The sequence below is a fragment of the Bos mutus genome, chromosome 7 (genome assembly GCF_027580195.1).
Source record: "Bos mutus isolate GX-2022 chromosome 7, NWIPB_WYAK_1.1, whole genome shotgun sequence".
Lineage (NCBI taxonomy): Eukaryota > Metazoa > Chordata > Mammalia > Artiodactyla > Bovidae > Bos > Bos mutus.
The window spans coordinates 45,799,178-45,821,803 of NC_091623.1; the positions used below are offsets into that span (position 1 = coordinate 45,799,178).

At 52.2% G+C, this 22,626-nt stretch overlaps 2 protein-coding genes across 2 annotated transcripts in view; both read left to right on the plus strand.

The window, feature by feature from the left end:
- PGLS (6-phosphogluconolactonase) lies at positions 1-9,374 on the plus strand. The gene is made up of 5 exons (XM_005897887.3): positions 1-1,142; positions 5,779-5,886; positions 6,347-6,448; positions 6,746-6,886; positions 9,015-9,374. Exons 1-5 carry the CDS (start codon positions 855-857, stop codon positions 9,150-9,152), a joined length of 777 nt encoding a protein of 258 aa, XP_005897949.1. The 5' UTR covers positions 1-854; the 3' UTR covers positions 9,153-9,374.
- Positions 9,322-22,626, plus strand: part of NIBAN3 (niban apoptosis regulator 3) — a 22,594-nt gene continuing 9,289 nt past the window's right edge. The window contains 10 exon segments of the mRNA XM_070374702.1: positions 9,322-9,338; positions 12,888-13,019; positions 13,110-13,300; positions 14,709-14,839; positions 17,861-17,986; positions 18,552-18,666; positions 20,625-20,792; positions 21,520-21,635; positions 21,718-21,822; positions 22,019-22,181. Coding sequence (XP_070230803.1) covers positions 9,322-9,338; positions 12,888-13,019; positions 13,110-13,300; positions 14,709-14,839; positions 17,861-17,986; positions 18,552-18,666; positions 20,625-20,792; positions 21,520-21,635; positions 21,718-21,822; positions 22,019-22,181 — 1,264 coding nt within the window.

Here is a 22,626-nt window from a genome sequence, read left to right on the forward strand (position 1 = left end):
TGCATTGGAGAAGGAAATGGCAACCCACTCCAGTGTTGTTGCCTGGAGAATCCCAGGGACGGGGGAGCCTGGTGGGCTGCCGTCTATGGGGTCGCACAGAGTCGGACACGACTGATGCGACTTAGCAGCAGCAGCAGCCAGTATTCTTGCCTAGAGAATCGCATGGACAGAGGAGCCTGGCAGGCTACAGTCCATGGGGTCACAAGAGTCGGACACGACTTAGCGACTAAACCACCACCATTCTATCTTATCAGCCAAGGCCCACTTGTCTCTCTCGGAGCTTCTCCAGGCAAGACCCAGAGGGGAGGAGATCTCCACAGAAACATGCAGGAGAAATTCAACACAGCTGCTACACCGTGCCACAATTCAGGAGGGTTGAGAGGACTCTGTGAACAAACGAAATACACCCGTCCTTATCAAGTATATACTTTAAAATACATAATTATACTTTAATTAAAGAGAGAAACAACAAATACCAACAAGATAAACGTGCTAGTTCAGAAATTTCAAAGTCCACCAAAATCCCCGCCCTCGAAGAAATCGGCTCCCTCTAACCCCACCCCAGGGCCCCCTCATTGCGAGCCTCGAAGCTCTGAGCTCCGCTCTCTAGGCCCGCCCTGATATCAGGAAGTAGAGCTCAGCTGCACCTACTCTGCCTGCTCCAGCCCAGGAAAAAGCTCCATGATCAGGCAAAAAAATCGGTGAGCGCATCAGGACCCACTGCCCGGCCTCTCCGGGACGTCATTCGTGGGTCTGCGCATGTGCTACAGGCACCTGGGTAGCGGGACGGGCGTTCACGCAGGCGCACTCGTGGCCGCCGGGAGGGCTTCCTCCTCCCTGCCACCGCCATCGCCATGGCCGCGCCGGCCCCCCGCCTCATCTCTGTCTTCTCGAGCCCGCAGGAACTGGGTGCGTCGTTGGCGCAACTGGTAGTGCAGCAGGCAGCATGCTGCCTGGCGGATGCCGGCGCCCGCTTCACGCTCGGCTTGTCCGGCGGCAGCCTTGTCTCCATGTTAGCCCGCGAGCTGCCCGCTGCCGCCGCCCCCGCTGGACCCGCTAGCCTCGCGCGCTGGACGCTGGGCTTCTGCGACGAGCGCCTTGTGCCCTTCGAGCACGCCGAGAGCACGTACGGCCTGTACCGGGTGAGAGCTACGGGGGCCGCCGGGGGTCACGCCGAGAGGGCCGTGCACATCGCCTGGACCCGGCTACGGAGGCCACCGGGGGTCATGTCGAAAAGGCCGCGCCCACCGCCTGGACCAGGCGACGAGAGTTATGCAGGGTAGCACCGTGCCCTCTGCCTGGACTGGAGCTGGGAATGGTCTGCTGGGTGCCCTGAGGTTCCATCTGGGGTGCACCTCCACTGCCACCCGGGTGGACCGGTGATGCATTTTGTGTGTGTGTGCTCTGTCGCTAAGTCGTGTGCGATTCAGGTGGCCAAGTAGAGGGCATGAGCAAAGGCATAGAGACGAAACTTGGTGGTCCATTCCAGGACTTCGAGACGCTCAGGCGCTGCAGGCTAGTAAGTGCAGAGGCCGAGTTAGGGAAGAGCCAGGTAGGCGGGATCTGGTGTGGAAACTGGGCCTCGGTTTCCCCATCTCTAACCTGGCAAGTTCTCTTTGATCTCCACTCTGCTTGTGGCGCTGTCAACTCCGTGGCTGGTTATCTTTGGCCTGGGGCCCCAGACTCCTATAGAATCAGGGAAACCCCCCACCCCCATTTTATAAGAAGGGAAACTGAGGCCTGGAAGAGCTATAATCTGAGCTGCCCTCCACTCCCCCACCCCCTCCCGCGCATCTGAGTCAACTCTTCCTGCTGTGGATGGAGAAGGAAAACCCACCCAGGGAGGTGTGGGAAGGGTGGGTTTGGCCAGAAGCCTCAGATTGCTCAGGTCCTGGGTGTGTTGAGTTCTCTTCGAAAAGAAGCTTGAGCTGTTTTGTTTGTTTGTTTGGTAATAAGGAAGGTTTACTGATTACCATGGCTTTATCCACATCATCTCATGAAACCCTACAAGTGACTATGAGGCGGGGACTGTTAGTACCTGCATTTCATAGATGGAGAAACTGAAGCCAGACAAGGAGAGTCACCTAGTGACCAGTGAGGGAGCTGGGGTATGAACCTGCCTGGCGGAACCCCCCAGAGAGCACCCGGGACACATTTCAGGGGCAGGGGTCACTCTCAAGTCTGCTTTCCTGCGTGTCTTCCCCTAGAGCTTAATTTAAAAGTGACCCCGTGCTTCTTTTTTACTTTGCCAGACTTTGAAAGACTTTTTAAATTTTTTTTATTTTTGAAGATTTTTTTTTTTTTTGATGTGGACCATTTTTAAAGTCTTCATTGAATTTGTTGAATATTGCTTCTCTTTTATGTTTTGGTTTTTTGATGGTAAGGCGTTTGTGATCTTAGTTCCCTGACCAGGGACGGAACCCATATCCCCTGTGTCAGAAGAGGAAGGTCCCTGAAAGACTTTTAATTAGGAAAGCCATACTTGCTCAAGTAACAGAATCCTAACAAAACAATAGAGAGAAAGTTGCAAGGACGTTCAGTGTGTGTGTGTGTGTGTGTGTGTGTGTGTGTCCTTGTATCCAGCACTAGGGACAGTTCCCTCGTAGGGCTCATAGTGGGGTGGGGCACCAACACACAGGGCAGTAAGAGTGGAAATCCATTCATAGCCGCCGTGAAATGCAGTTTGGACAGAAGATAATAGTGTGAGATGATGGGGACTTCCCTGGTGGCTCAGAAGGTAAAGCTCCTGCCTGTAATGCAGGAGACCCGGCGATCCCTGGGTCGGGAAGATCTCCTGGAGAAGGAAATGGCAATCCACTCCAGTATTCTTGCTTGGAAAATCCCATGGACGGAGGAGCCTGGTAGGCTACAGTCCATGGGGTCGCAAAGAGTCGGACACGACCGAGCGACTTCACTCCCTGGTAGTCCAGTGGCTAAGACTCCACGCTCCCAATGCAGGGGGGGCCTGGGTTTGATCCCTGGTCAGAGAACTTAGTGGAGAAGGCAGTGGCCCCCCGACTCCAGTACTCTTGCCTGGAAAATCCCATGGATGGAGGAGCCTGGTAGGCTGCAGTCCATGGGGTCGCTAAGAGTCTGACACGACTGAGTGACTTCACTTTCCCTTTTCACTTTCATGCATTGGAGAAGGAAATGGCAACCCACTCCAGTGTTCTTGCCTGGAGAATACCAGGGTTGGGGGAGCCTGGTGGGCTGCCATCTATGGAGTCGCACAGAGTCGGACACAACTGAAGCAACTTAGCAGCAGCAGCAGGAGCAGGGAACTTAGATCCTGCATGCTACAGTGAAGATCAAAGATCGCAAGTGCTGCAATTAAGACCCAGTCCAGCCAAATAAATATTTTTTAAAAACTGTGAGATGATAAGAAGTGCCAGGGGAGAAGGGAGAGCATCCTTCAGCCAGGGCAGTGGGGCGCTCTGAGGAGGTGACATTTGGGCAGCGACCAGGAGGATATGAGGAGCTGGCCACAGGTGAGCTGGGGCAGAGGGTACAGCAGAGGCAAATACTATGCGGTGGGAACAGATGTGGGGCGAGGATTTGCTCCTGCCAGTTTTCCCCGGAAGGGAATCATATTAGTTTCCTGGGGCTGTGGTAGCAAAGTACTAACCAATGGGTAGCTTAAAACAACAGTCATCAATTCACAGTTCTGGAGGCCAGAAGTTCAAAATCAAGGTGTCAGCAGTCCCATGCTCCCTCCAAAGGCTGTCAGGGAGGAGGCTTCCTTGCCTCTTCCAGCTTCTGGGGGTTCCAGGCTTGGGGCCACATCACTCCAATCTCTGCCTCTGTTTCTCCGTCACTTGTTCGTCTGATTCTCTCTTTGTGTCCTCCTCTTGTAAGGACACAAGTCTTTGAATTTAGGGCCTTTCCAAATGCCCTGTGACCTCATCTACGCTAATGACAACTGCAAGGCCCTCTTTCTAAATAAGGCCACATTGTTTTTTTTTAATTAATTAATTATTTTTGGCGGTGCTAGGTCTCTGTTGCCAAATGGGCTTTTCTCTAGTTGTGGCGAGCGGGGACTGCTCTAGTTGCAGTGCCGGGGCTTCTCACTGTGGTGGCTTCTCTTGTTGCGGAGTTCGGGCTTCCGTAGTTGTGGCTCCTAGGCTCTAAAGCACAGGCTCAGTAGTTGCGCACAGGCTCAGTGGCCCTGCAGCACGTGGGATCACCCCAGATTAGAGATCAAAGCCGTGTCTCCTGCATTGGCAAGTGGATTCTTTATCACTGAGCCCCCAGGGAAGTCCATATTCTGAGATTCCAGGTGGATGTCAATTTGGGGCGGGATCACTAAGCAACATGGTACAGGGACGCAGAGGGGTTCCTCTCCTGGAGGATGGGCCCCGGGCAGTTGGGGTTCTCCGAGTATGAATGGTTCACCCTGTACCATGGGCCTTCTGCTGTCCAGGCTGGGAGGAAGAGCTGGGCCCACCTTCCTGGGGATGGTTCCTCAGCACCTGCAAAGTGTTTAGAGAGAACCCACCCAATCAACCAGCCGTTCCAGTTCTAGGAACCTGCCAAACCGATGTCCAGCCTGAGGAGGAGGAAATGGCTCTGAGCCTCTAGGGGGAGGGCAGCTACGAAGGGGACTCAGGGGACAGAAATAGGGCGCCCGTACTCCCCCCTGACTTCACTCATACGATCCCCAAGGGTGTGTGTAGATAGGGACCTTGGGCAAAGCTGGTCTTTCCAACTGTCCATATGTCTGATCGTGCTCCTCCCCAGCTCACACACCCTCCTTGGCTCCCTGTTACGCTCAACACAGAGCCTGCACTCCTCTGGCCAGCACTGGTGGGGAGTCAGCACCCTAAGTTCTGGCTGGCTCATCCCATGTCCTTGCTGCCTTCCCCCTCTGCTCCAAACACTATATTTTTGTTGTTTACCTACTTTTACTTTGTGGGTCAGCCCGGCGTTGCCTTGGCTGAGCTAGGCCCTGCGCAAAAGGAGGCACCGAGGTGGGGGTTGCCAGCATCCATCCCAGGGCAGATCAAAGACCATGGGGCTCATCTCTGCGGGAAAGGGCTGGAGCCTTCTGCCTTGCAGGATGCCTGACTCCAGGTTCTTCTGCATTAAATCCACTGATCATAGGCTGGGGTGCTTGCTATGGACCGGGCATGCTCATCCTGTAGGGCAACCCAGAAGAGATCAGTGCTTACCACGGTTACATGTCATACCCCGGGAAAGGGCTGGAGCCTTCTATCTTGCAGGACGCCTGACTCCAGGTACTTCTGCATTAAATCCACTGATCATAGGCTGGGGTGTTTGCTGTGGGCCGGGCATGCTCACCCTGTAGTGCAACCCAGAAAAGAAATCAGTGCTTACCACAGTTACATGTCACACCCCCAAGCAGCAGTTGGGGAAGGTGCAAGCAGAGGTGGCTGCTCAGAAGAGGCAGCTTGAGGAATGTGTAAGAATTTCCCAGGCAGGATCAAGAGCTGGTGTACCTGCTGAGGCCTGGAGGTCAGCAGGACCTCCTGGAGGGCTGAGAGGGGCTAGGTTTTATCCTGAAGCCCAAAGGACCCTGGGCGTTTAGAAACAGGATCCTGATGTGACTAGACAGGTGCAGGCCAGAGCCAGGAGACCTCCAATCACCAGGGACTTGAAAGACCTCTGGCTGAATGCCACTGGGATCCTCACTCACACAGGAAGTGGGTATAATGACAGTCATGTCCTAACCTGGAGGATCCAGGTAGTCCCAGGTGTAAGCCCCATGCCCCCACTGACTGTATATTGCTGTTGGTGACACTGTGCCTCTGTCCACTGCAGACCCACCTGCTCTCCAAGCTCCCTATCTTCGACAGCCAGGTGATCACCATCAACCCTGCGTTGCCTGTGGAGGAGGCGGCTGAGGACTACGCCAAGAAGCTGAGACAGGTGAGCGTTGGAGCCGCTGCAGGGAGACGTCATCCACCCAGTGGACTCTCCCAGAGTGATGGAGTAAGCCTACTGGTGACACTGAGTGGTCATCACAGCAGAAGCTCTCCCTGGGGGTGGTCAGTAGACCCAGTCTCACCCTGGGCAGACCGCTTTGAGGGTCCCCCTCTCAGAAGCCACAGCCCTGCTCTGGGGGAACCCCCAAAGGCGGCCTTACTTCTGACACCCTGGCAGTAGGCCTGGGTATTCACATCTTGGGCACAGCTGCATCCCCAGATTGTCAGGCCATTGAGACAGTGAAGTGTGAGGCCTTGCAGATTAATAGAGTTCCTTTTTTTTGCAGATAAGGCTGAGCCTGGCTTACTGTGTTACAGCAACTTGTTTTTCTGACAACTCTTTCTTTGTGTCCTCTGAGCTCTTCCCTCACAACTTCTCGGGACTGTCTTCTTTCCCCATCCAGGCCTTCCAAGGGGACTCCATCCCGGTTTTTGACCTGCTGATTCTGGGTGTGGGTCCTGATGGCCACACCTGCTCACTCTTCCCAGACCACCCCCTCCTGCAGGTGAGCACACCCCTGAAGGCCCTGCTCACGTCTGAGCCCCGACCTCTGCCATCTGGGGCTTCCAGAGGGTTGGGAGGTGCCTGCAGAATGGTGTGAGTCAGCCTCAGCCAACAGGCGTGCCCACTGGGGCTTGACCCTTCTGAGCTTCAGTTCACCCATCAAAATGGGCCTTCAATCTAGTACCACAGAATTAGCAGGGTGGGATGGAATGGTGGCTGGATGGTGCCTGGCCTGTGTGAGTACTCAGGAAGTCAAGTGGTGTTTTCCTGTTTCCACCTTGGGCTTCCCTGCCCCCAGGAGCGGGAGAAAATTGTGGCCCCCATCAGTGACTCTCCGAAACCACCTCCGCAGCGCGTGACCCTCACTCTTCCCGTGCTGAACGCAGCTCGAACGGTCATCTTTGTGGCGACAGGAGAAGGCAAGGCAGCTATTCTGAAGGTAACAGTGAGGGCCCCCTTCCCCAGAAGGTTGTAGGCGGAGAATGTGATCCTAGACACTGCTGTGCGGAAAGCACCAGATCCCAGGGCATTTCGGTAATTCTTGGGTTGAAGGAGGGATGAAAACTGAAAATACAGGCTAGTTAGGGGTTAACTATTATGAATTGAAATTGACGAGATATGGCCAAGATGGCTTGGAGGTAAATTCATAGCACTTAATGTGTATACATATATATTTCATTATTAACTAGAAAACAATTGAAATAAACCAGTCAAGCACTTTAGAATGAGAACAAAGGAAAATAACATAAATCTAAGAAAAGTCAGAGGAAGGAATAAGTGAGATTGAAATCACTGAATTGGCTCATATTCTTAAAAACTTAACGGTAAATAGATCCATAACATAGACAGAACCATGCATAGACAGAGCCATAGCACAGACATAGATCCACAGCATAACAACTACCCCTGGTGAAACTGGAGAAAAATCATATGTAGTAGGAATAAGTTTTAAAAAAAAAATAGGAATAAGAAGGTATATACATAATATATTAGGAAAGTATAAAATTAATAAATTTATATTGGGCTACCCTGGTGGCTCAGTGGTAAAGAATCCTCCTGCCAATGCAGGAGACATGGGGTTCGATCCCTGATCCAGGAAGATCCCACATGCCATGGGGCAGCTAAGCCCATGCACCACAACTGCTGAGCCTGTGATCTAGAGCCCACCAGCTGCAACTCCTGAGCCCACGTACTGCAGCTGTTGAGGCCCACATGCCCTAGAGCCCACCCTTCACAGCAAGAGAAGCCACCGCAATGGAAGTGGATGTCCCACAGCTAGAGAGTAGCCCCTACTCGCCACAACTCGAGAAAAAGCCCACGCAGGAGTGTAGACCCACCACAGCCAAAAATAAATAAAACCACATTTTAAAAAAATCATAAAGTGGATATTAAAAATAAACAAAAAAAACACTTTAATCACCATCACTGAAAAGACCAACCACTATGGGAGAAACTAGACATATTTTTAAAGATAAATAAGTAACAATTCTTCCACCAACTGTGGGCCCAGATGTCTCCATGAGGGTGGCTAATGTTAGGGTTCAGGGTGTAGACTCCAGCAGACCCAGTGTCCCTGCCAGTGACACCCAGCATGGCCTTAGATGGCCACTGAACGCCCCCGCCCCACCAAGCCTCAACTTTCCCATCTGCAAGGTGCGCTAGGAGGGTTCCTCCCCATGGACCTCCTGAGGGTCAGTGAAGGCAGCTGCAACTCACAGTCCACTCACAGGAGGCTGCCCTCAGCCTCAGCTTCCCTGACTGTAAAAAGAGGGGTGAGAACAGAGGCAACCCTGCAGGGCTGTGGTCAGAAGTGAACAAGTTAATGATTCAGAGTGCTTGCGGCAGACCCAGCTGGCAGAGAGTACTATTTCCCATGCCCGCTGATCATGAAATCACATTAGAGGGTCAGCCCACCACAGCTGGAGGGACTGAATCCTCCTGACAGCTAAGAAGGCTTTTGACCTTTTTAAGCGGTTGGGAGAAAAAGCAAAAGAGGAGGAGTATTCTTTGGTGTGTGAAAACGTTACAGAATTCAGATTTCAATGTCCACGAATAAAGATTTGTTGGAACCTGGCCATACCCACTTGGCGACGAGTCATCTGCTGGTACTTTTGCCCTGTAACAGCAGAGCCGAGTAGTTGCAACAGAGTTGGGGTGTGATCTGCAGAGCTGAAATAGTGACTCTCTGGTCTTGGCAGCAAAGGTGTTCTGGAGACTTCCCTGGTGGTCTAGTGGCTAAGACTCCATGCTCCCGATGCAGGGGGCGTGAGTTTGATCCATGGTCAGGGAACTACATCCCACATGCCACAATTAAAGATGCCCAGTGCTGTGGCTAAGACCTGTTGCAGTCAAATAAATATATTTTTTAAACGTGTTAGAAAAAAAAAAAAGTGTGCTGACCCCACTGTTAAATGGTCACAGATGATAAAAAGGAAGAGACCCCCGTCTCTGCTGGTTGCTTGAAGCCAGGACATCTGGGAAGGGTGATCTCAACTTCTGAGGGTTGGAGAGGTCTGAGGGGTGCCGGGGTGCAGGTGGGGCCCCACGCTCCTGCCCTCTCCACACAGCGCATTTTGGAGGACAAGGAGGAGAACCCGCTCCCCGCCGCACTGGTTCAGCCCAGCACTGGGAAACTTTGCTGGTTTCTGGACGAGGCAGCAGCCCGACTCCTGACCGTGCCCTTCGAGAAGCATTCCACTTTGTAACCCGTGCCGAGAGATGCCACAGCTGCTACTATGTGCAGCCCCAATGGCCTGGGACATTCTGGGGCTGGGCCCCACTGCCAGCCCACTCCAGGCTTTATTTTAGAAAAGCCGAGTGGTGCCACTGGAAGCTGTAGGGTCTGGCCACCAGGCCCACCCAGGGGCTTAGCCCATGGGCCGTGGCTCTGGGTGAGTCATATTAAAAGGAGCATCTGTTTGAAGTTTCCACTGTCTCGTGGTCCTTGGTGGGTGGTGGGACCATTGGTCTCTAGGTGGCGCGCCTGACTCGTAACACTCATCCCAGCCTGTGGAGGGCAGGGATGGGCATCTGGCATGAGTGTCCTGGGCCTGCCATAGCAAAGTACCACACATCAGGTGTCTTAAAATAAATGCAGGTCACTGTCTCACAGTTCACAAGGCCAGAAGCCTGAAACCTCCATGTCAGGAAGGTTGGACCCTTCCAGAAGCTCTGCAGGAGTCTGTCTCCAGGTCTCTCTCATGGCTTCTGGTTGCTGCTGGCAGTTCTTGGCCTTTCCTGGCTTGGAGATGCCTCACTCCAGTGTCTGCCTCTCTTGTCTGGCAGACTGTCCGTGTCTGGCCTTCTCTTCGTGTGTCTTTCCGTATCTTGTCCTTTTCTTTTTTTCTTTTGGTTTGTCTTGTTTTTTTTCTTTGGCCATGCCCTTAGGTTTATGAGATCTCAGGTCCCAGACCAAGGATTGAACTTGGGCCACAACAGGGAAAGCCCAGAATCCTAACCACTAGGCCACCAGGGAACTCACTCCCATCCTCTTCTGATATGGACCCCTGTCCTTGGACATAAGTCCACCCGAAGTCCTAAATCTTGAGAGTTTGTCTCAAGATCCTTAATTCATTATGTCTATAAAAATGCTTATTCCAAATAAGATCGCATTCTGAAGTTTCAAGCGTTAGGACATGGACTTAACTGTTTTTTTTTAACTGTATTAAAATAACACATAACATGAAATTTACCATCTTCACCATTTTTATACAATTCAGTGTTTTCAAATACATTTACCTGCCATCCATCCCCATAAGTCTTTTCACCTTGTAAATCTAAAACTCTGTATTTGGGACTTCCCTGCCGGTCCTGTGGCTAAGACGCTGTGCTCCCAGTGCAGGGCGCCCAGGTTCAATCGCTGGTCAGGGAACTAGAGCCCCCATGTCGCAACTAAGACCCAGTGCAGCCAAATAATTAAATAAAAATAATATATATGTATAAATATGTGTAGATATTTGCTTATTTTAAAACCGCATACTTATTAAATGCTCACTTTCTATTCTCTCCTCTCCCCAGCCCTGGCAACCACCATTCTGTTTTCCGTCTTTATGAATTTTCTTTTTGGAAGTATAGTTGATTTACAATGCTGTGTTAATTTCTGCTGTACAGTACATTATTCAGTCACATACATATACATTTTCTATATTCTTTTCCATCCATGATTTATCATAGAGTATTGAATGTTGTTCTCTGTGCTATACGGTAGGACCTTACTGCTTATCCTCTTATCTTTATGATTTTGGCTACTCTTAAGTGCATCATACAATTAAAATCATACAGTATTTGTATTAATGTGATGGGCTTATTTCACTCTGCACAGTGTCCTCAGGATTCATCCATGTTGTAGTGTGTGTGAACTTCCTTCCTCTTTAAAATACGATCATATCACATTTTAGTTATTTATTCATCAGTCGGCGGACCCTCGGGTTACTTCTGTGTTTTGCTATTGTGGATAATGCTCCTGTGAACAAGGGTGGACAAATATCTCTTCCAGAGCCTACTCTCAATTCTTTTCAACAGACATCCAGAAGTGGAATTGCTGGGTCATATGCATATGGTAATTCTAGTTTTAATTTTTGGAGGACCTTCTGTTGTTTTCCATAGCACTTGTACCATTTTTATATTCCCGCCAACAGTACACAAGGATTCCCATTTCTCCACATCCTGGCTCACGCTTGTTTTCTGGTTTCTTGATAGTGGCCTGTAGATATTATCCTTTGTGGGGGACACAGTTCAACCCTCTCCACTCTCACTTGGCCGAACTCCCGCTGCAAACCCAGGGCCAGGGTGACTTCTGCACTTGGCCCTGCTGCAGGTCTGCTGAGAACCTTGAATGTGCCAAGGCACTGCTTCTTTGCCTCAGGGCTACAGCATTTCCCCAGAGTGTGTCCGCTTATGGCCCACCTGGCTCCAGGGGCCAGGGCAAGCAGAGTGGGCGAGGGGCGTGGGAAGTGAAACCTCAAATCCGAAACCACAGAAAGTGAAGTTTCTTTCAACATCTTGTCTGGGTTGATCACTCAGATGTGAGAGTGAGGAAGTGGGACCGATTCTGAGCGGAAACCGAGGAAGGTCGAGGAGAGGTTTGGAAGGAAAGCTGCCCAGCCGTGACCTTGGACAACAGCAGGTGTTATGACCCCTGAAGCCGCAGGCAGAGGCTGAGAAGTGGAGGGAAAGTGATTAGACAGTTAGAAAGACCCCATGTGGAGGGCCCTGCCTGAGGCATGTCACTTCTCCTGTGCCCCTCTCCCGGTAGCAGCAGCTGTTCCTGCTCCAGACCTGCCTGTGGCTCCCCTTTGCCTTCATAGTGAAACCCATCCTTCTCACTCGACCCACAAGCCCCCATGTGGCCCCTGCAATCCCCCACCCTCCTACCTAATATCTACTCCCCATTCACTCTCCTCCAATCCATCCACCTTGTGTTCTTCCTGGAACCAGCCGAGTCCATTCCCACCTCAGGGCCTTTGCATGGCTTGACCCTTGTTTCCTTCAGATCGTGGTGCACCATAACCTCTCTGACCCCTCCTTGCCCCTAGCATTTTCTATTTTTCCCATTCCATGTTTCTCCCTTATCCATACTGTCTGACAGTTTTGTTGTTGTGCTAACCAGTGGCCCACGGGGGCTGCCGTGTGGTCTGTTTTGCCCATATCTGCATCCCCTGCTCAGGGATGGCACTCAGGCTATTATGGAGTGATGTTGAAAACAGGAATTCTGGGGAATTGGTGAAGATTACAGTCAGATGTTCCTGGTTTAAACAAAATGGAGATTTAGCTTTTCCTCTGGAGGGAGGCCACCCAGAACTGGTGGAGCAATGTCGTGAACTCTTTGGGGACTCTGCAACTGACATCATAGTTGTGCATTGTCATCACAAGAGTTTTACCTCATGGTCCAAAGTGGCTGCCTATGCTCCAGCCATCATGTCCATGTTGCACCCACTGGAATTTGATGCTCTCTTCATCTGAAATCCTGTGAAAACCCCATCTGATCACATTTCAGTCTGAAATGTAGACCTTCCTTCCTCCCTGTCTGCCTTTCTGTCTTTCCTCCCTCCCTCTCTTCCTTCCGTTGCCAAACACTGAGGACTGCTTTGTGCCAGGCAGTGGAAAAACAGGTGAAGGGGTAAGGAGGCCCAACTCATTCAACACAGTCCTCTGCTGTAGATGGGTAAAGCAGGATCTGAAGGGACATGTCCCACCTGTCTACAGCAGAACAGTGGCACCCCACCTACTCCTGCCCTAGCACGGACCCCAGGACTGGAGGTGTCAGTCCAGTTCTGTCTTCCCAACATGGGGCTGGACTAGGCCTGAATCCTCTTGGGTCCCAGAATCACTCTGCCTGGGTACAGATGAGCGGATAGGTACATGATTTAGATGCCCTATCCCTGCCTTCTCCCCATTTCCCTGCCCTCCCCACACTAACAGTTGCTCTCATGTGCTGCCAGATGTCTGCCCTTCATCCACCCTCCAAGGCCAGCTAGGTCTTTTTTCTCCACCCGCACCCTGGGGCAGCCCCTACAGAAACCACCGGTTCTGGGGAACTTGGCCCAGGGGAAGTGGGAGGACACAGGTGCAGGGTGAGGCGGGCGGGGCAGGGGGCAGGGCAGAGTGGGGAGCAGGTATCCCGCGCACACACCCTAGGACTGTGCTCTGGCTTTGGATCCCAGGTGGCTGGCCTTGCAGCACTCGGGCCCCGCAGGTCACCTTGCTCCCAGGGTGGCCCCTGAGCTGAGGAACCTGGGGCGTTGTGGGGAACAGAGGGGTGTTTACTTCACTCAGCGGAGCCCAGGAGACGGCAGCAGGATGGGCGGGCGCCCCTCGAGCCCCCTGGACAAACAGCAGCAGCAGTACCTGAAGGGTGAGTGAGGTGGGAAGGAGCCCAATATTGGCAGGTTGGATTTAGGGCTGGGTTGTCAGCTACACAGGATGTCCTGTTAATGTGAATTCTAGAAAAGCAATGAATACTTATTTTAGTATCAGTGTGTCTCAAATTTTGCATGAGGGCATATTTGTGCTGGAAAAAAGTATTCCTTAGTTACCTGAAATTCAAATTTAATTGGTGTCATGTACTTTTATTTGGGTAAATGTGGTAATCCTACTTGGGGCATGGGTTCAGTTGGTGGAGGGGGGGGGGCGGTGCGGGCATCGGGCCAGGAGGAAGGTGCCCGGAACCTGGCCAGATGTGGAATGATCTCTCAGGCGGGCAGGGACTGATAGGCCCCTCCGTGTGGACCTCAGGGACTGAGTCACAGATCTTTTGAGACAAAGAAGGGCCAGGGTCCTTCCCACTCCGTACCTACAGCTGAGCACTCACTGTGTCACGCGCACTGGGGATGCGGGGGGGCTCACAGAGACCAAGAAACAAGGTCAAGTTATCACTACATGAATGGATTCAATAAGCTACTCTGCAGAGTTTTGACATTTTTTCTGTAGTGGCTTAAATGAGATATTTATTCTCTCTCTCATAGAGGGTTAGAATTCCTGAAGAAGGAAATGGCAATGCCTGGGAAATCCCATGGACAGAGGAGCCTGGTGGGCTCCAGTCCACAGGGTTGCAAAAGAGTTGAACGTGACTGACTGAACAGCAACAACACAGAGGGGAACAGTGGAGGCAGGCTGATCACAGACAACCCAACCCCTCCCATCTCACGGTTCTGCCACTCGTGGCTTCTGTGCCTGAGTCACCACCTGGCCCAGAACTGCTGCTCAAGCTCCAGCCATTAGATCCACATTCCAGTCTGCTCGATGGATGTGCTGTAGACACAGTCAAGTGCACACATCTTAGAACAGCTTGAAGAGCTTTAACAGGAGTGTGATCACCTCCTAAATCAGGCTACAGGACACGTCCATCACCCCCAGAAAGTCCCCTTGTGCTGGGTGAGGTTTTTAAAGATTTTGATAGTCTCCTCAGGTAAGGGGCACAAGGAAATTTTCAGATGCAATGATCTGTTCTTTATCTGTGATGATTTAACAGACGTGCACGTGTGTCAGACTCATTAACGTTTGTGATTTATACAATTAAGTTCTGTTGTATATTGGTTATAAATTAAGCCTGAGTCCCTTAACTCCCCTGCCCCCCACCAACCCCCCTGTGGATAAAAACAGGTCGTAGAGGGTTAAGGATGAATGGATTTGGAGCCTGTCTTTCGGGGATGCTTTGGGGTGTGGGTGGGAATCCGTAAGTAGCCTCTCTGCCGGTTTGGCCTCCACTTGGGCAGGCTTAGAGGACCTAATTCAGCCACCTCACCACCCTCTCGTCCCTGCAGGCCAGGTGGACACCCTGCTGAGAAACTTCCTGCCTTGCTACCGCGGGCAGCTGGCGGCCTCGGTCCTGCGGCAAATCTCCAGAGAGCTGGGCCCCCAGGAGTCAGCCAGATGCCAACTGCTGCATAGCAAAGTGGGTGCCACAAGGGGGAGGGGCGCAGAGCAGGCAAGGCTGGGGACGCCGTTTGTTTGAGGGTCCCTCTTCACCTCCTTGCCCTTGCTGGAGCCACGACCTAGGGTGACTGTTAAAAATCCATCCTTGGAATGCAGTAACGACATTTGCAGGCACGTGGATGAAGCTAGAGATTGTCATGCAGAGTAAAGTAAGTCAGAGGAGGAGAAGTATCGTATAACATCCCTTATATGTGGAATCTAAAAAGAAATGATACAAGTGAACTTAGAAAAGAGACTCATAGACTTAGAGAAGGAACTTATGGTTGCCAGGGGGAAGGATGGGGGGAAGGGATAGTCGAGGAGTTTGGGATGAACACACTGCTTTATTTAAAGTGGAAAACCAACGAGGGCCTGCTGTATAGCACAGGGAACTCTGCCCAGTGTTATGGGCAGCCTGAATGGGAGAGGAGTTTGGGGGCAGAAAGGATACAAATAAGAAAAAAAAAGATTCATCCTTTGAACAAACATTCACTACGCATCAGCGGCCTGCCACATCCCTGCTTGGATGCGGGGGTGCAGGGGGTGCTAAGTTGCTTCAGTCATGTTTGACTCTTTGTGACCCCATGGACTGTAACCCACCAGGCCCCTCTGTCCATGGGATTCTCCAGGCAAGAATACTGGAGTGGGTTGCCATCCTCCCTTGGGCATCTTCACAACCCAGGGATCAAATCCACATCCCTATGTCTCCTGCATTGGCAGGCAGGTTCTTTACCACTAGTGCCACCTGGGAAGCCCCACCGGGGATGCTGGGGACACAGTAGTAACTGAGAGAGACTTCCCTCTGCCCTCCAGGGCTCACAGTCTAATTGGGAGAAATGACAAGTTAGTTATCAAGTTAATGTATCATGATGCAGGATAACCCCTGACAGGTGCCAGGAAGACAAAATGAAAGGTGGTGTTGAGGGTGGGAAGCTGGGGTGTAGGAGGGCCCTTCTGAGCTGAGATGTAAAGGATGAGACAGAGCCAGAGCATTCTGGAGCCCACATCGGAAGGTCATTTTGGGAGAGGGCACAGCCAATACAAAAGCCTAGCAGTTGGAAAAGGTGTGACCTGGCTGAGCGTGGTTCCCAAAGGCACAGCATGCCCATTGGACCCCCAGGCCTTTTCACGTGCCACCCTCCCTATTCCATCCCATACTTTGGCTGCTACTTCTTCCAAGAAGCCTTCCTTGATTACCATCACCCTTGCCTGAGTTGGGCACCTCCTCTGGAACCCCCCATCTGTCTGCTTCTCCAGCGCAGCTCCAGGGTCACAGGTCTGCCTCCTCCACTTGTCTGCTCTGTAAGGACAGGGTTCAAGTCTTATTTCCCCTGACCCCGTGGTGCCTGTACCTAGTAGGGGCTCAGGAAGAGTGTGTCGATGGAACGAAAGAGCCTGGAGCCGCCCAGTCTCAGCTCCAAATGTCTTCTGAGCTGGACGACAGTGCCCAGGATCTCCATGTGTCCTGCCCAACTTACTCCATCTTCACCAGCCTCAGAAGATGAGTCTTTGACTATAGAGGAAACCAAAGTACAGAGAGGTGAAGTGACCTGCCTGAGGTCACACTGGCAGCAAGAGGCAGAGGCGAGATTGGAACCCAGAGCCCACAGTCCTTATGGCACTGGGTCATCTGTCCCAACCAGGGCTCTGAGATTTCCTCTTGGACACCCCATCTCCTAGCTGTGTCTGCCCTGGGGTCAGGGCTCTGTGGACACAGAGCCCACTCCCACCTGGGATGCCACCTGCCCCGCTTGGGGCCCCACGGAGTCTGGGTGTCACCCCCACCTGCACCTTCCACCACCTGTTGGTCCCAGCCACCTGGCCAGGGCACAGCTGATGTGGGGGTTCAAGCAGCATGGAGGGATTTCCTCTTGCTTCAGTTGGAACATTTTCTTTAATATTTATTTTTATCTATTTGCATTAGGTATATCATTTCTGTTGCTGTGAAAAATGTCAGACCTAGGAAGAGGGATGGAGAATCCTTTAACAAACATCTTAGTTCCCACTACTCTCCCAAAGAATTAAAACATCACAAATGCTGGTCATTTAGTCATCAAATATTTACCGAGTGCCAACTATGCACCAGGCACCACTCTGGGGCCCAGTTGTGGACAACACAATTCAGGTGGACAGGTAGTGAGATGAGCAATAAAGAAAACGAAACAAGTTAATGTCCCATCCTGCCTGAGGGAGGGGCCTGTGGACAAGAGGCCTGGCCGTTTCTCATAAACTTCAACTAACACCTGTTCCGTGATCTAGCAATCCCACCCGTATCAGCTATGCTGCATAACAATACACTGCAAAATCACTCCTTCAAACAACACACATTTATCTTTAAAAATATGTCTTTAAATTTAATTTTGGCTGTACTGGGTCTTCGTTGAATGTGCAGGCTTCTCTAGTTGCAGCAAGCAAGCAGGGGCTACTCTTCAGTTGCAGTGCGTGGGCTTCTCATTGCAGTGGCTTTTCTGTTGCAGGGTGGGGGCTATAGGGTGGGCGGGCTCAGTAATTGCAACTTATGGGCTCCAGAGCACGTGGGCCCAGAGTTGTCATGCGCAGGCTTAGCTGGGCCATGGCAAGGAATCTTCCCAGACCAGGGGTCAAACCCACGTCCCCTGCATTGGCAGGCGGATTCTTTACCACTGGACCACCAGGGACGTCCCCACACACTTTCATCATCTCAGTTACGCTGGGTCAGGAGTCCAGATGGGGCTTCTTTCAGTTTCTCAATCAAGATGTTGGTCAGGGCTGGGGTCTCATCTGAAGCTCAAGTGGGGGGATTCCCTTGCAAGTAAATTGGAGATAACAAAAGTGTCCACCTCGATTCATATTTGGAAGTGAATGCTGTGAGCACGTGTGATAAAGAATAAAACAGCACAACAGCAGCTCCCAAGCCCCTCGTACTTGGGGGCACCCAGCTCACAGCACGAGCTGTCCATGGGATTTGGACACTGGGGCACCATCTGATGCTTCTGACCTCTGCCTGCCCATCCTCCCGCAGAAGCTACCCCGAGTCCGTGAGCACCGAGGGCCCCTGACCCAGCTGTGGGGCCACCCACCCCAGTGGCAGCCAAGCTTCTGTGTTCTGCGTGGGGATGGCCGCCTGGAGTGGTTCAGCCACAGGGAGGTGAGTGAGTGGCTTACAGTCCATCTACCTCTCCATCCCACCCTCCCCAGTGTGGGTTTGGGGTCCAGTTCCTAGCATAGCCCCCCTCCTTTCTTCAGTCATCAAATATGAATCAAGGTCATCTGTGTGCTTGGCCCCTGGATGGGCAACCATCTCCTGCTGTGCCAGGTGGGTAAACTGAGGCCCAGGCCAGGGTAGGGGCTCACTTGTGGTCATCAGCAGAGTGAGGTTGAAACCATGCGAGGCCTTTGCATATCCCACTTGCGTCCTGCTTCCCAGCTGGGGAATCCTTGTCTCCCTGGGACTCAGTTTTCACCTCTGTGAAATGGGATGATGATGGTCTATGCCACGTGGGGCTGTGAGGATTCAATGAGATAGTCCTCACATAGGACTGGCCTAACACACAGTGGGTACTGGGTGCTCCACTGTGGGGAAGCGGGGAGGGGTGGAGGCAGGGAGGTGGGTTAACCCCAGTTAACCCCAAATCTTCCCCTGATCCCACGTTGGGACATAGAAGCCACCGTTTAGATCTGTCTCAAGACAGTTCTTTGGATGCCTTTTGCAGGAATATGAAAATGGGGACCGTCCCCTGGGCTCCACGACCCTGACGGGGTACACAGTCCTGACTTCCCAACGTGAATATCTCTGCCTGTTGGATGCTCTCTGCCCAGACTCCTCAAGTAAGGCTCCTGGGGACCCCAAGAGCTGGCTTCTCAACTTTTGCGCTGGTGATAGAGCCAGATCACTTTTTTCTGCAGTGAGGGCTGCCCACTGCACCACAGTTAAATAGTATCCTATTCACTATTTACTACTGGTAAATAGTATCCCTGGCCTCCACCCACCAGATGCCAATAGCACTCTGCATCCCAAATGTGACAACTAAATATAACTCCAGAAATTGCCAAGTGTCCTTAGGGGCAGCATTGCCTCTGGTGAGCACTCTGTCTCTTGGAAGAGAAACACCCACTCTTGTCAGGGTGAAGGAGTTAGGTCACTAAACCAGAATCAAAGCAGCAAAGGGTAGAAATGATAAAAATCTGGTGTCAGCAAGCATATGGAGAGATGGACAGTGGTGGGCAGGAAAACTGTACAGACTGGGTAAGAATCTAACTGTTCAGTTTAGTGTTTCCAGGAGGGTTCTCCTTCCCTCCTTCCTGCCTTTTCTCCCTTCCTCCATCCTCCTCCTCTTCCTGCCCCTCCAACCTCCCTTCCCCTCACCTCCCCTTCCTCCCCACTCCTCCTTCTCCTCTCTCTGAATAGAGTAAGGAGCAACATAAGTGGCTGGCATGCATCTGACTGAGGGCCTGCGTCATCTCATTGACTCTGCCCAGGAGGCAGTCCCATCACTAATCACCCCATTTCGTAGAAGGGGACACTGTGGCTGAGGACTACCACACCGTAAGAGATAGAGCTAGAATTCCACCCTTTGCTTCACTGCAGAGCTATTCTGCTGCTTAATGATGCAAAGATGTAGCAATAGAAACCGTCTGCAGAAATGTTGATGATGATGTTGAAAAGATGGGAGTCCACCCAAATACTCATCCTTTGGGGTTGATTAAATAAACTATGGCCTGACCCTTAGGAAGGAAATCTGTGCAGCCTCTGAATGTATTCCAGACATACACAGGAGCCAAAGGCCAGTTATACATCAGAAAACTCCATCCTGTTAAAAATGCATCCCATACAGCTTCATGCAGATTTTAAAATCTGGAGTAATGTCTCCCAAACTGTTAACAGTTATTCTCATCTCTGGAGGCTGCGATTAAAGGGCCACATGATGAGGAATGTCCACTTCTTTTTGCATTATTGTATTTTACTGCAGTTTATATATATCATTCTGGAAATCTGAACAAAACACTTAAGGATTTACGAGATCCCAATTTAAGTAATCTGGGATTCCCTGGTGTCTCCGTTGGTAAAGAATCTGCCTGCGGTGCAGGAGACCACAGGTAGCCTAGGAGACCTGGGTTTGATCCCTGGGTAGCAAAGATCCCCTAGAGAAGGAAATGGCAACCCACTCCAGTATTCTTGCCTGGAAAATTCCATGCACAGAGGAACCTGGTGGGCTACAGTCCATGGGGCCACAAGAGTCAGACACAATTTAGCAACTAAACCATTGCCAATTTAATTAATTGAAATAAATTCACTCATTTTTGTCCTCCCAATAGTTCTAGGTCATTGGTATCACTTTTTAGTCCATTTTACAGATAAGAAAACTGAGGGTTTTTTTAGGGTGATGGAAATCTGTGCAAAGAGCTAGAAAATGGTTTGGCCAGGTATGAATCTGGGCCTAGCTGACTCCAGCACCCTCCAGCAAGCAGGACTCAGATCACATGCCAATTCAGACAGTTGTTGGTGGCTGCCCAGGCCTCTGTGTTGAGGAGAATGCTGAGGTGGATTATTAATATCTGCCCTGGGCACACCTCCTCCTGGGACTGAGCTGGAATAAGGATCTCTAAGCATTTCAGTATTCTTGCGAAAATTCCACGGACAGAGGAGCCTGGTGGGCTACAGTCCATGGGAGTAGTCCAAAGAGTCGGACATGACTTGAGCAATTGAGCTCACACACAGAGAAGGATTTCATGGTGAATGAAGGGAATGAATGAATGAAGATGCGAGCTTCTCTGTCTGCTTTCAGGAGACCATACACAGGAAGAGCCTGATCCCCTCTTGGAAATGCCTGTTAGCTTCCCCCTGTTCCTGCAGCATCCCTTCCGCCAGCACCTCTGTTTCTCTGCAGCCACAGGGGAGGCGCAGCGTGCCTGGAGACTAGCCCTGCAGGGCGGCATCCGGCTTCGAGGCACAGGTGGGTCCTGGCAAAGGGCAGGCAGTGGTGGGGTGCAGAATCTAGGGTCAGATGGCTCTGCTCCTGCTGGCTGTGGAATCCTCTCCAAGCCTCAGTTTCCTTATCTATAAAATGGATCGTGGGGAAGGACAGAGGGGAAACAGGCAATTATGCATGGCCAGGGCTGTGATGAGGGCACAGGCCTGTGAGAGCTTAGCCTGGGGATCAGGGAGGGGAGGTCAAAGCTGGAGTCTCAAAAAGATGAGGGACCAGCCAGGTCAAGAAGAGGAACAGAACTGACACGTACAGTTGGGCAGGTTGTTGACTGAACAAGCGTACCTAACTGGAGAGGCAATTGGAGACTGCCTTGGGACCTGGGTAGTGACTGCCTGTAGGGGACGTCTTTTCCTAAATGGCATCGGCATCGACAGGAATTTAAGCCAACTACAGGAGATAGTGGAGGACAGAGGAATCTGGTGTGCTACAGTTCACGAGGTCACAAAGAATAAGACACGACTGAGCATCTGAACAACAACAAAACATAAAGCTCGCTTATGGGCTCTTGATGGTCTTAGGCAGGTGTGCTTCCTGCGGAGGGCAATTTTTTGTGCAAAGGTCTGGAAGTGGTTGACCTAGCTGTTTGAACCTGGCGAGGAGGTGGAGGGCTTCCTCCTGAAGTGATGGGGAGCCAGGCAGCCTGAGGAGAGCAGGGGAGGGATGGGTGGACACTTAGGAGTCGCCCCCTCAGTCCTGCAGCGAAGTCAAGCGCCGGCAGCCTGTGCCTTCCTAGATGCCATACGGCTCTACCGGCAACAACATGGCCAATTTGGCAACGATGACGTGACCCTAGGTTCCGACGCTGAGGTCAGTGCCCCATCAGGCCGCACCCGGGACCCCCAGGACCCCTCTCGGCCCACCGAAGCACCCATGGCCACCTCTCCCGCAGGTGCTGACCTCGGTACTGATACAGGAGCTGTTGCCAGCGCTGCGAGCCCAGACTCTGCCCGGCCTGCGAGGAGCCGGCCGCGCCCGGGCCTGGGCCTGGACCAAGGTAGGCACAGGGTCGAGGAGGTGGAGTAGGGATTCTCGGGAGGCCAGGAGTGGGATAGGAGTCGGACTTGAGTGCCCAGTTTCTCTGCGCGTCTCTCTGTGCCTGTCTCTGTCTCTCCGTTCCTCTCATCCCCGCCCCGTCTTGGCTGTCTACCGCGCCCCTGGCCTTTGTCGGGTCCCCTCGCTGGTCTGAGCAGCTCCTGGACGCCGTCCACGCTGCAGTCCTGGCTGGGGCCACCGCGGGGCTCCGCGCCTTCCAGCCAGAAAAGGAAGAGCTGCTCGCGGCCCTGGAGAAGACAATCCGCCCAGACGTGGATCAGATGCTGCTGCTGCGGGCGCGCGTGGCTTCGAGACTGAAGGGTGCGGTCCGGGGGCGTGGCCCAGAGGGGCGGGGCTTGAGTGGGGGCGGGGCTGGGAGCCCTAGAGAAAGAAGGGGAACTGGTTGGGTGTAAGTGGTGGGGGCCAATGATCTGGAACCCGGAAACCTAGCAGGGCAGGGCCAGAAAAGGAAAGGGCGGGGCCGAAGTGGGAGAATGGACGTGGTTTTGAGGTTTAGGGTGAGGGTTAGGGTTAGGTTTAGGGGCGAGACAAGGGCCGAGTCAAGAGGAAGAACTGGGCCTCGGGAAGGGGGAGCCAGGGATGCAGAGGGTGAGACTCCAGACCCTGACTCGGTGGGGAGATGCGCCGAGGCGTTGGCAATAGCGGGGTCTGACCCGGGTTGGGGGTTGTCCGGTCAAACGGCGGAGATGGCTCCTACTCAGCGCAGTAACAAAGAGAACTGGGTTTGAATCCGGACTCAGCCTCC

What these genes read in the sequence shown, in the direction of transcription:
- PGLS (XM_005897887.3), top strand. Translation starts at nt 855, where the DNA reads ATGGCCGCGCCGGCCCCCCGCCTCATCTCTGTCTTCTCGAGCCCGCAG. An exon ending in GCACGTACGGCCTGTACCGG is followed by an intron (nt 1,143 to 5,778) that starts GTGAGAGCTACG and finishes TGTCCACTGCAG; the next exon opens with ACCCACCTGCTCTCCAAGCT. An exon ending in ACGCCAAGAAGCTGAGACAG is followed by an intron (nt 5,887 to 6,346) that starts GTGAGCGTTGGA and finishes TTCCCCATCCAG; the next exon opens with GCCTTCCAAGGGGACTCCAT.